Consider the following 13,515-nt stretch of genomic DNA (forward strand, 5'->3'; position numbering starts at 1 on the left):
AAACGGTTTCAATTAAGTTCTAATCCTCGTGGGTACGCTACGAGAAATTTACGGCAAATAAAAAGATCTTGCGAGCAAGCGGGGAGGGGACGGGGGGTGAGGTCAAGGGGTGGGGGGGGAGGAACAACAGGGATAGAGATAAATTAGACATAGTCCCTAACACGTGCCAGACAAGGGAGCGAAATTAGTAGATAGTGAAATACGACAAGCAAATAATTACATCGGCTGGGAGTGCTCGCCCCTGAATTGTTAAGGGGCGGTAATTTTGTAGCGTCAAGAAGCAAACGAAGGGAACGTTGTTGGTTATTATCCTCGAGGACTGAGTAATTTAAATGTAATAGGGAGTTAGATGTGACATTATTGTACTTCATGCATCGATTGTTTTAGCGTTCGTTGGTAGTAGAATTGGTTGTTAGAGTATTGAAGTCTTCCAAGTAGAAACATAAGAATACTCAATGCATTCAAAGACTGTAATCAAAGAATAAATTTACTGTAGGCTGGAATATTTAAAAAAAAACTCAGTGCTACCTTAATGTTTTATATTGTTTGATATCTAATTAAACAAAAACACAATCAGTAACCTACACCCTACATCCCGTGTTTAAAATTTAACAGTATTTGAGATTATGGTAAGTAAATGAATTTTGAAATGGCAAATTAAAACAATCCTCTAATCATCATCACCATCATCACTGGCGGATTAAGGATAGGGCTGAGAGGTTAGCAGCAAAAGACTCCACCCACGCTTAATCCACCCCTGTCCACCACTAGAGTATCTACTTTCTCTGATAATAGTTAGGAATAGTAAAGTTCCCTTTCAAACCTAATGGCATACGGGGCAAGTAGAGTTCACTTGTTTCTGTGACCTCGGCAAATGAAGGAATAGTGTAGTAAGCATTATGTCCAGCCGCCTTTACTTACACTAACGTGAGTTAGGAACCCATCAGAGCTGGGCTGACTCAGGGACGGTCTACTGACTTGAACCCGGAGAGTTACTTAGCAGTCTAGCTCTCTACCGCTAGGCCTCTCCGTCTCTGTAGTTTGGAATACATTGACAAAAACATTAGGAATTAGAGAGCTTATATGACATGTACATGAAGATTGGGTTCGATATAAATATAAGATGCCCTGGTTGAGTGGTAGAGGGCACATTAATAAATCGCTACTCTGGGGTTTTGTTGAGGGTTCTAATTCTAACCAGCTAGGATATCATGTTCGGTACATAGACTAATACGCAGATAAGCCTTGTTTAACCACCACCCCCCTCCCGAATAAACGTTCTTTTCACTTAACTCCATGCTCACTAAACTAGTCTTTCCCTTCCACAGTGCCAGTCCTGATGTTCGACCAGCTGTACCCCCCCCCCTCAAACCCCCACTAAACTTCTACAACCCTACTAAACTCTACTCTTTACACTCCACAGTGAGACCACCTCCCCCCCCACCCCCTACTATATTTTCCTCTACCCCCACTGAAATTCCATCACTCCCCACTGCTCTCAACCCTCAACATTACCAGCCCATATCATCAACAACCTTCCCCACCCTCACTACACTTCCCCCACTCCTACTAAACTCTACCCTCTACTCTTCACAGTGCCAGACCCTCGACCACCTCTCCCCATCCCCTACTAAACTCCCCCACCCCCTACTAAACTCTACTCTCTACCCTCCACAGTGCACCTCCCCCCACTAAACTTCCCCCACCCCCACTAAACTCCCCCATCCCCCACAAAACTTACCCCACCCCCACCCCCCACTAAACTCTACCCTCTACCCTCCACAGTGCCAGCCCAGATCATCGACCACCTACCCCACCCCCACTAAGCTTCCCCCACCTCCCCCCCACTAAACTCTTCCCTCTCCTCTCTGCAGTGCCAGCCTGGATCATCGACCACCTCCAGCACCACCACTAAACTTCCCCCACCCCCCACTAAACTCCCCCACCCCCACCCCCACTAAACTCTATCCTCTACTCTCCACAGTGCCAGCCCAGACCCTCGACCACCTCCCACCACCTCACAAAATCCCCCCCCCCCCACAAAACTCCCCCACCCCCCACTAAACTTCCCCCACCCCCCACTAAACTTCCCCCACCCCCCACTAAACTTCCCCCACCCCCCACTAAACTTCCCCCACTCCCCACTAAACTTCCCCCACCCCCCACTAAACTTCCCCCACCCCCCACTAAACTTCCCCCACCCCCACTAAACTCTATCCTCTACTCTCCACAGTGCCAGCCCAGACCCTCGACCACCTCCCACCACCTCACAAAATCCCCCCCCCACAAAACTCCCCCACCCCCCACTAAACTTCCCCCACCCCCCACTAAACTTCCCCCACCCCCCACTAAACTTCCCCCACCCCCTACTAAACTCCCCCACCCCCACCCCCACTAAACTCTATCCTCTACTCTCCACAGTGCCAGCCCAGACCCTCGACCACCTCCCACCACCTCACAAAATCCCCCCCCCCCACAAAACTCCCCCACCCCCCACTAAACTTCCCCCACCCCCCACAAAACTTCCCCCACCCCCCACTAAACTTCCCCCACCCCCCACTAAACTTCCCCCACCCCCCACTAAACTTCCCCCACCCCCACTAAACTCTATCCTCTACTCTCCACAGTGCCAGCCCAGACCCTCGACCACCTCCCACCACCTCACAAAATCCCCCCCCCCCACAAAACTCCCCCACCCCCCACTAAACTTCCCCCACCCCCCACTAAACTTCCCCCACCCCCCACTAAACTTCCCCCACCCCCCACTAAACTTCCCCCACCCCCCACTAAACTTCCCCCACCCCCCCCCCACTAAACTCTACCCTCTACCCTCCACAGTGCCAGCCCAGACCCTCGACCACCTCCCACCACCTCACAAAATCCCCCCCCCCACAAAACTCCCCCACCCCCCACTAAACTTCCCCCACCCCCCACTAAACTTCCCCCACCCCCCACTAAACTTCCCCACCCCCCACTAAACTTCCCCCACCCCCCACTAAACTCTACCCTCTACCCTCCACAGTGCCAGCTCAGATCATCGACCACCCTCCACCTCCCACAAAACTTCCCCCGCCCCCCACAAAACTTCCCCCACCCCCCACTAAACTCCCCACCCCCCCACTAAACCCCCCCACCCCCACTAAACTTCCCCCACCCCCCACTAAACTCTACCCTCTATCCCCTACAAAACTTCCCCCACCCCCCACTAAACTTTCCCCACCCCCCACTAAACTCTACCCTCTATCCCCTACAAAACTTCCCCCACCCCCCACTAAACTTTCCCCACCCCCCACTAAACTCAACCCTCTACCCTCCGCAGTGCCAGCCCAGATCATCGACCACCTCTCCAGCTCCAACATGGTGGTGCACGAGGGGGACACCGTGACCCTGGTCTGTAACGTCACCGGCACCCCCACCCCCAAAGTCGACTGGTTCCGCCTGGTGCCCGCTGCCAACGGGGGTGTCCAGAAACAGAGTGAGTTGTGCCCGGGCATCGATAGTAAGAGATGACGTCATTTGTATTGAGCGTTTTTTTGCGCCATGTTGTCTACACGCCTCGACCCTACACGTGTTTCTTGGCCTTGTGTTTGTGTTGTGTGTCGGCAACTTCCGGTTTGTTTGTTGTACATCTGCAACTTCGGGCTTGTGTGGGCTTTTTTCTAGAGTCGTAACAACAAACGTCAAACGTACGCCTGACAAGAAATATCCAACTTATTCTCAACTAATTCTCAACTAATTTTCAACTAATTTTCAACTAATTTTCAACTAATTTTCAACCAATTTTCAACTAATTTTCAACTAATTTTCAACAAATTTTCAACTGAATTTCAACTAATGTCCAACAACTTTCAACAAATCAAAGTAGCAGTGAAAGTTTTTTGCTGAAACTACATCTAAATAATGTTGTTTTTTTTCCAATTTATAAACAAATACCTTTAAGGGTAAATATTTTAATGCATATTTTACCACAAGACCGTATTAGGTATTTTCAATAATAAAACAAGTGTATTTGAAAAACAAATATTATAAAACATGTATTAAAATTAAAATATAAAATTATGTAAAAGACTGCAATTTAAATTTAAACCCAAATTTCTAATACTTCCGGTAAAATTCTTAATGATACCTGGGCAACGCCTTGTAAATTTATGCAACAATTTTAGAAAAGTTTCCGGATACTAGTGTAAAGTACCTAAAGTTTACATTAAAATTACTTTTTTTTTCTTTACTTCATAAAACTTTCTATATTATGTTCATAGACCACCTAATCCCCGTTTTGCATTACGTTTCAATGAATAATATCCCACCCCTTTCATCAGTTTCCAGCCCTGGTTCCTGACGTCAAGATTATTAACATTTTTTTATTAAACTACCGCAAGGGATAGGCCACATCATTATAAAGCAAACTATAGAAAAATATATCGTAAACCACATGTAACCTTATGTTCTGAAACGAACTGTAAAATGTGACCAGCTCCCCCTAATCTCAAATAAGTAAACAATGTGACCCGTTCAGAGTTTACGTCTACAGTCTATAACTACGCCAGACAAGCATGACCAAGGTCACTGGGTCCAGTGATGACAAAGTATGTGGTGTAACATCCCAAGAAGTGATCATAAAAACAAACGAAAACTTTCTATGTTGTCCGTTGTTCGTGTGTTTTGCAAGGCATGTTCATTTTTTTTTTTTCTTTCTTCACTTTGTTTGATCACGTGATACACACGCACACGCAGCGTAATGATGTTGTACATTGCTGTGTGTTGTAAATGTGTGCGTACGTTGTCTTCAAATGTGTCTTGATCTTGTGCTCGTTTCACTCCAGTATACCCAGATCTCTTCGCCTCTGACCGTTTGCCAGTGTGTTTTTGTCATGCCCAGATCATTTTTCATAAAACATTGTGAAGTTTACATTTAACACTCTACTACAATGCTAGTCAACCATAAACCAAACACTAAACCCTACACTGGATCTCAGAATTAGTCTTATCCCTACTATGAACCAAACACTAAATCCTACAATGGATCATAGCAAAATTAGTCTGATCCTTACTATGAACTAAACACACATAAACTTTGCAGAGAACACATTTGAATGTGGATAAATATATAAATAATAAAATATAACCTAACAAGGAATATTACAAAGACAAAAAACTAACACACGAAAGAACACACCCATATTAACATTATCGATCGATGCATTTAATAGATAATCAAACGGTTAGGTATTGTGAATAAATAGGTAAACCACGAACAGGAAATTGTAAAGGCTAAGGCGAACTGTGTCATTCAGCGTTTTATTCAAATTATTGCGTGTATTTCAAGTCCCATGTGTGTGTATGTGTGTCTTAAGTCTCGTGAGCCTTGCATATCATTGTGTTTTGTATTCAAAATGTGCTTTAAATACTGGAGTGTCTGTTTATTGTATCGTCTATTTTATTAAGAATTATTTAATGGGGCATCGTGTATTGTGGAGAGTCTTGAATATATAATGTGTATTAATTAATTCGAATCTTTTATATTAAATTAATGAATAATATATCTGATAGTTTTGTGAAGCAACTTGGAAGGTGTGGTGTCTTGTATATAGGTTTGTCTTGTATGTTAATGTGTTTTGTAATGTATCTTGTGTACTATTGTATATGTGGACACATTTTATATAGGAGGAGTCTTATATGTCGGAGAATTGTATACATGAATATATGTTGGAGAAGTCTTAGAGATAAGATTGTATTGAATATATCATTTCATTCCTGTATTGCAGTGTCTTGTTAAGGTATTTTTTTTCGGTACGTCTAAGTACCGAAACATACGTGTCTGATATAATTAGCAATATTAATATTTGCCTGTCAGTTATATGAAAGTAAGTGTTGAAAACACCAGAATGTGACGTGAGAAATTTATAAATTTATATTTGTACGTGCTAAACGATATATATATATATATATATATATATATATATATATATATATATATATATATATATATATATATATATATATATATATATATATATATATATATATATATATATATATATATATATATAGTGCTTTAGAGGTCGCGTCCTAAAATTACCTAAGTCATTGCCTCGACAATTACCCCACTATTCAGCTAATACTAGCCGCGGCTAGAATAGCTGCAGCGACACGCTGGAAATGTCACCTGACCGTTACGGCGTGAGGCCAGCACACGTTTGCGACATAAAACTGTTGACATGGATGTTGTGACGTGGCGGCTTTGAGTTGTCGCGCATGTTGTTTTTTTTTTTTCTGTAATTATCGCACAACTTGCTACAAGTGTTTCTTATGTTAAATTATTTAAATGGAAATTTATTATGTCATAAAAAATTACTAGGCATTATTTATATATATATATATATATATATATATATATATATATATATATATATATATATATATATATATATATATATATATATATATATATATATATATATATATATATATATATATATGTGTGTGTGTATGTGTACATATGCCTTATATATACATATATACATATATATGTAGATATGCATTATATATATATATACATATATACATATATACATATATATATATGTAGATACATACATCGTATATATATATATATATATATATATATATATATATATATATATATATATACATATATATATACATATATATATACATATATATATATATATATACATATATATATACATATATATATATATAAATACAGATATATATACATACATATATATACATATATATATATATACATATATATATATATATATATATACATATATATATATATACATATATATATATATACATATATATATATATACATATATTTATATATATATATACATATATATATATATATATATATATATATATATATATATATATATATATATATACTTGCATATATATACACACATATATATACATGCATATACATAATATATATATACATATATACATCTACATATATTCATATATGTATATATATATACACGTGCATACATAAATACATGTATATGTGCGTATATATATATATATATATATATATATATATATATATATATATATATATATATATATATATATATATATATATATATGTGTGTGTGTGTGTGTTAATATATAATTCGACTATTAATAGGCCTATACATGTTAATTAGCACGTCTAAATTCTTTTAAATTGGCACATAAACACACGCCCACAAGTATATAGGACCACATAAAGTAATTCAACACAATGATCCCAAGCTTTACTTCCTACTTGATTTAATTGAGTTGCTTCCCTCCCCTCTCACCCAACCGTGACGTAGAACTGGGCATGAGCGGTGAGGTACTCGTCATCCACAACGTCACCCGCTACTGTGGCGACAGCTACGAGTGTATCGCCTTCAACGAGGTCAACCCAGCAGCGAGCAGGATCATAGAGGTTTCAGTACAGTGTGAGTAGGTTTGATGTCTAGTTGGTAGGTTTACAGTATAGTTGGTAGGTTTACGGTCTAGTTGGTAGGTTTACGGTCTATTTGGTAGGTTTACGGTCTAGTCGGTAGGTTTACTGTCTAGTTGGTGGGTTCATGTCTAGTTGGTAGGTTTATGTATAATATGTGTGAGTAGGTTTAATGTCTAGTTGGTAGGTTTACGGTCTAGTTGGTAGGTCTACGGTCTAGTTGGTAGGTTTACGGTCTAGTTGGTAGGTTTACGGTCTAGTTGGTAGGGTTGTGTATAGTATGTTGGTAGGTTTACTGTTTAGTTGGTAGGTTTGTGTATAATAAGTGTGAGTAGGTTTGATGTCTAGTCGGTAGGTTTACGGTCTAGTCGGTAGGTTTACGGTCTAGTTGGTAGGTTTACTGTCTAGTTGGTAGGTTTACGGTATAGTTGGTAGGTTTACTCTCTAGTTGCTAGTTTTACGGTTTAGTTGGTAGGTTTACGGTATAGTTGGTAGGTGTACTGTCTAGTTGGTAGGTTTGTGTATAATAAGTGTGAGTAGGTTTACGGTCTAGTTGGTAGGTTTATGGTCTAGTTGGTAGGTTTAGGTCTGGTTGGTAGGATTAAGGTCTGGTTGGTAGGTTTAATGTCTGGTTGGTAGGTTTAAGGTCTGGTTGGTAGGTTTACGGTCTAGTTGGTAGGTTTGTGTATAGTATGTTGGTAGGTTTACTGTTTAGTTGGTAGGTTTGTGTATAGTATGTTGGTAGGTTTACGGTCTAGTTGGTAGGTTTACGTTCTAGTTAGTAGGTTTACTGTTTAGTTGGTAGGTTTTAGTATTGTTTGTATGAGGTTTAATGTATGTCCTCAATACGTTTATATACACTATGTGTAAGTAGGTTTACAGTCTATAGTCAGTAGGCTTATGTAGGACTATGTGAGTGGGTTTACAGTGTATTCAGTTGGTTTATGTTAGTCTGTGTGAGTAGGTTTACACTCTATAATCAGAAGTTTTATATATAGTCTATAATATATGGTGAGTTGGTTTATATACAGTGTATGTACGAATAATTAGTTAATACAGCCAGTGCTAGTAGGTTTATGTACAGTATTTTATTAGAAGTCTTAACATACTCTACTGGGAGTGTGTTTCAATGTATTTACATCAAACGAATACAAGCAATATAATTGATATTAAACACGTCACATTTGTCTAGTCCCCCCAGAGATTTACCTGCCCAACAGGAGGATCGGGCAGGATGTGGGGAAGGAGACCATTCTAGACTGTAACGTTTCGGGCTTACCTGTGCCCAACACCTTTTGGAGTAAAGACGGCAATATTATTACATCATCGAAAAAGTACAGGTAAATTATTGTTTACAAATATGTTAACGTTTTGAGATAGAGATGGTGATATTTTTACATCATCGAAAAAGTATAGGTAAATAATTGTTAACAACAAAGTATGTTAACGCTTTGTGATAGGGAATGTGATATTATCACATCATCGAAGAAATACAGGTTAACTATTGTTAACAAACAAATTAACGTTTTGGAATAAACGTTGCAATATGTTTAGATCATCGAAAAAAATAAAGATAAATAATTGTTAACAATATTGCTAACGCTATGGAGTAAAAATTGCCTTATTTTTTAAATCGAAAAAGTACAGGTAAAATATTGTTTAAAAATAGTTAAAGTGTTGGGAGAAATATGGCAATACTATTACTTAATTTAAACAGTAAGGGTTAAATTGATCCCACCCCCATCGCCATTTGAGAAGTTTGTAAAATATTCTATACATTGTGCACATGTACCTTGATCTAACATTCCCCCTCCCCCCCACCCCCCCCCCCCCCTCACCATCTTACCTGTAGACTGGACGTGTACCCAGATGAAGTGTTAAAGACCAGGTTTACGCTAAGCTTGCGAGTCTACAACATTGAGAAATCTGATTTCGGGGCCTATACGTGCACGGCTGAGAACATGAAGGGGACGGACGAGGAGACAATGTATTTATATGGTGAGTACAAGTTTGACATGGTGAACTGAACCTTTTTTAAGTTAGCGCGATTTTACGTGTGGTGAGTTGAAATTTCATTTGGTGAGGTGAAACTTGTAATAAGTGAGTTGAATTTTATATTAATAATATAGTTTTGATGTAGTGAGTTGAACATTTTTTTGGAGGCTTGAAACGTGTAGGTACTGTATGTTGAGTTGAATTATTGAGAGGTAAGGTGAATTTTATAAATGGTGAAATAAACATTGAATATAATGAAATAAATATTTGAAATGGAGAGTTGAACATTTTACATTGTATGCTGATATAAACAATTATTAAAACTTACATTATATATAGACTAGCTATATGATTTTATTTTTTATTTTTGAAATGATGGCTAGTTTATGTGTATATTACCAACATAAAGAAATCATACCAACCATAGAGAATAAACACATCTCAGACACACATAAAGATAACGTTTAACACACAAAAAAACCTATGAAGCAAACACACAGCCACGGGACGCCAGCATACACATGTCCATCACATAGATCACTGCACATTCTACAAGAATAACACACACCATTTTTTTTGTAATTCACAAAATGTGCAGCCAATAAAAAACTCGATAAAAATCATTGACAGAGTTTCGATTTCTGCCAAAGACATTTACAGAAAAAAATATATATAACAAAAATATGCAAAAAATATGAAAATAGAAAACGCCCCAAAATCACATTATTGTTTCCATTACTCTCGTTCCCTCTCTATTTCAGAGTACGTGAAAAAATACCCCACCACAGTGACGTCAACCGAGGCCGTTCAAACGACCTTGAGTCTATTTATGCCCGGGAAAACCCCCAAACAACACAGCATGTACGACGGAGACGAGTTCAAGTACGACACGGTCAAGCCGACCCCTATAGGGAAGGATTACTCTAGGTACCAAGGTCACGGGGGTCAAGAGCATCAGCATTACCCGACAACCCCGTACAGAAGTGAGTGGTATTGTGTGTGTGACGTGCTGGTTTTGTATTTAATGGTTTCCGTTTATGGAATAAATTAGGTGCCATCTTTTGTGATGTGGTAGTTTTGTACTTAGTCCAATGCTCTTTGTCATTCTTTAATGTGCATTATTTTAATAATAACGAGCCGACCCGCGGCATATCATACCCCGCTAATTAGTTGTTGTTTTTTCTACTTTTCAGTAATTCATAATTTGTGAATTCGACAGTACCAATGCTGCCACTGAAAATATTTGCTTTAAAACACTAAACCCCCCTTACCCCCCCCCCCCCCCCCCCCCCCCCGTGAAAGCAGCTTTCTCTTAGTTACCTCCTGTAAGTTTAAAATCGTTTCAAACTAAATTATCTGCCCCTAATAGCCGTCACCAAACCCGTCTCTGTGATTGTAAAATGTAAACAGCGTGAGCACAGCTCACCAGACAATGTGGGGGTGGGGTGGGGGGTGGTAGTGATAGTGATAGAGAGAAAGAGGGGACTGCCAGGAGGCGCTTGCAGCTTGTTTTCTAACTGATCCCAGAAGAGAATTATATATATAGATTAAGAAAATAAATTAGCCTTTGTTTAGTACAAAACTATTTAAATGAACTCTATCGGCACCTTTATTAGACTATTTACACAGGAGCAATACGTCATGGAAGTGGTTTAAAGATTTGTCTATCTTTCACGCTACATCTCAAGTTTTATTTTTCTACGCATTAGTGTGTGTTAGTTACTGATACAGTAGATATATTGTTTTTTTTTATCAAAACTGCTAGTTTATCAAGGTGCAAAAAACGTTTAACGGGTTTTGGGCCCCCTAACCGGTCTTTCCCCCCCCCCCACACCGTTTGTTGCTTGGTCTAGCGGTATGTTAGTTCCGCCCCTGCACTGAGTATAATTTTCGATCTGGTTAAAATTGTTTTGAAACATACATAAACGTGTAACTATACACGATATATTCATAACGCTAAATCTGTATTTCAGTTTAAAAAAAAAAATCTGTATTTCAGAAGGTAAGAACATCGTCAGTGCTGATGGTAATGGCGGCCGGAAGTTGAACAACGCTCTATGGATCATAACAATGACGTCATGTTTTGGCCATCTCGTTCTGCGGATTTTGTGACCAATAGAATAATTGGAATTTATTCACTGCGACGTCTACACAATGGAGAGAAAGGACGTCGGTGCTAAAAAATAACTGTACAAATCATGCGTCGTATTTATTTTAAATAACAAAGCTTTACACTTAGATATAGAAAAATTATGGAAATAATAAATATTTCATTCTCAATCACACAGCGTTACAGACATATATAGGAAAATTATTTTAAAAAATAAATATTTCATTCTTCACATATATATATTGGAAAATCAATTGTAAATAAAATTTGAGACGTTAAGATTTAACTTTTTAAAATAAACGTGCTCAGCAACAAACGCAAGATCCTAGTAAATTGGTGTTGCTGTTGTTACTAGTCCAATTGAGTTGATGTTGCTGGAAAGCTTATTTCGGTGAGATGCAGTGTGGCCGTTAGATTTAAGCCTTGCTAATCCAGCTTAGATTATCTAATCACTAAAATGTTTGCTGTTAATTACAATTAAAAAAAAACAATTTTTCTAGTATCCAGCCGACAACAAAGAAATAAAATTGTGTTTGGATTTCATTTCACATAGATAGATATTCCCGATTACTACTTATTTTGGAAATCACAGTTTGAATGAAACAGCGTCTTTGATAACAAGTTGTCTAGGTTGATTACTTTGCCATGTAAATGTTAATATTGTAAATGATAAACAGGCCACAACCTAGCTTACACTGGATTGTCAGAACATGCTAGTTTATTGTGTGCTTGCTTGTCATTTGAAAGGACGGTGAAATAGTTTTCTTACGTAACTGCACAGTAAGTCATACTTTTACTATAAAACATTATGAATATATTTCATTATGCAAGGAATTATAAGCGTATCCATAGTATGTTTAGAAAGCTAAAATATGTCATCCAAATTTGAATTAATATTTTGTCCGGTTTAGGAATCATCAGTCTATCAGCTTGGAAATGTTCAATATATCGATACACTCCTAAACAAAACTAATCACTACCTTAAACGTATTGATCGGTACAAATGAATCATCGATTGAACTCTACGCTTATGTTTGAAGCTAAACACAGTTTTAATTATCATCATGGTCATTAATTCTTAGCCGACTACTGTGAATAAGTACAATTCAGTCAATAATTACCTTAATTGGTATTCGGTGACTTGTCTGTTGATCGTACATTCAATTTTATTTTTAGCCTGTGGAAAGCTTTAATCCAATATCATGGGTATACCATCGTGTTGAAATCATTCAGCTATTGCATATTTCTGTTTTAATTAATGGTTTAGTTAAATCAAGAATATATTGTGTAAAGTTAATATATTGATCACCTTTAAGGTGAGGATCAATTGATTAACACACAGCATATTTTACTGAAGAAAGTAACAAGCTATCATAGCTTGTAAAATCAATTAAAACAGTTCGACCGTGTACATATGGTATGGCGTTGATTGTTGACAAACTATTTGAAACGAACATATTGTGAATGCTCTAAGTTAGATTAATGATCGTGTGTTAAGCTGACATATAGTGCGTCATAACGTTACAGTTTATGATCATTATGTTTGCCTGGGTAGATTCTACCCCGTGGAAGATACAACATACATGTGAAACTTTCTGGCAGAGGCTAGCCGTATGAAAAGACATATAAACTCTACCCTATTAGATTCTTTCTTCAAGAGAAAGAGGACAGTAGCTCTTTTAAAAATTGCATGATCATTTCTCTGTACATCTGTATTATTGTCACTTTTGCCATTTTTGTTAACATGTAGGCCTACATCTGAGCGCATTTCTCCTATGTGCCAAATATTGTGTCCATATTTGGAAAACGTTTTCATACGTCAACTACATATGTGGATTATTTATGATTATATGTTAACACATTACATACAACTTTATTTTGTGAATTCCAGATGGTTTTTGTAGTAATTCCTCTAGTGTAATCATAAATCGCATTTAACTTAAGT

General features: G+C 38.1%; 1 protein-coding gene across 1 annotated transcript in view; it reads left to right on the plus strand.

Moving 5' to 3' along the window:
• The window catches only part of LOC131929078 (limbic system-associated membrane protein), a 38,419-nt gene extending 26,602 nt beyond the window's left edge, over positions 1–11,817 (plus strand). The window contains exons 5-10 of the mRNA XM_059285268.1: positions 3,320–3,475; positions 7,332–7,460; positions 8,658–8,805; positions 9,318–9,463; positions 10,222–10,443; positions 11,460–11,817. Of these exons, the coding sequence (XP_059141251.1) occupies positions 3,320–3,475; positions 7,332–7,460; positions 8,658–8,805; positions 9,318–9,463; positions 10,222–10,443; positions 11,460–11,572 (914 nt within the window). The 3' untranslated portion in view covers positions 11,573–11,817. The remainder of the gene's footprint in view (positions 1–3,319; positions 3,476–7,331; positions 7,461–8,657; positions 8,806–9,317; positions 9,464–10,221; positions 10,444–11,459) is intronic.
• Positions 11,818–13,515: the final 1,698 nt, after the last annotated feature.

Source organism: Physella acuta, unplaced genomic scaffold, assembly GCF_028476545.2.
Source record: "Physella acuta isolate Inbredline_101_S28 unplaced genomic scaffold, ASM2847654v3 ptg001591l, whole genome shotgun sequence".
Classification (NCBI taxonomy): domain Eukaryota; kingdom Metazoa; phylum Mollusca; class Gastropoda; family Physidae; genus Physella; species Physella acuta.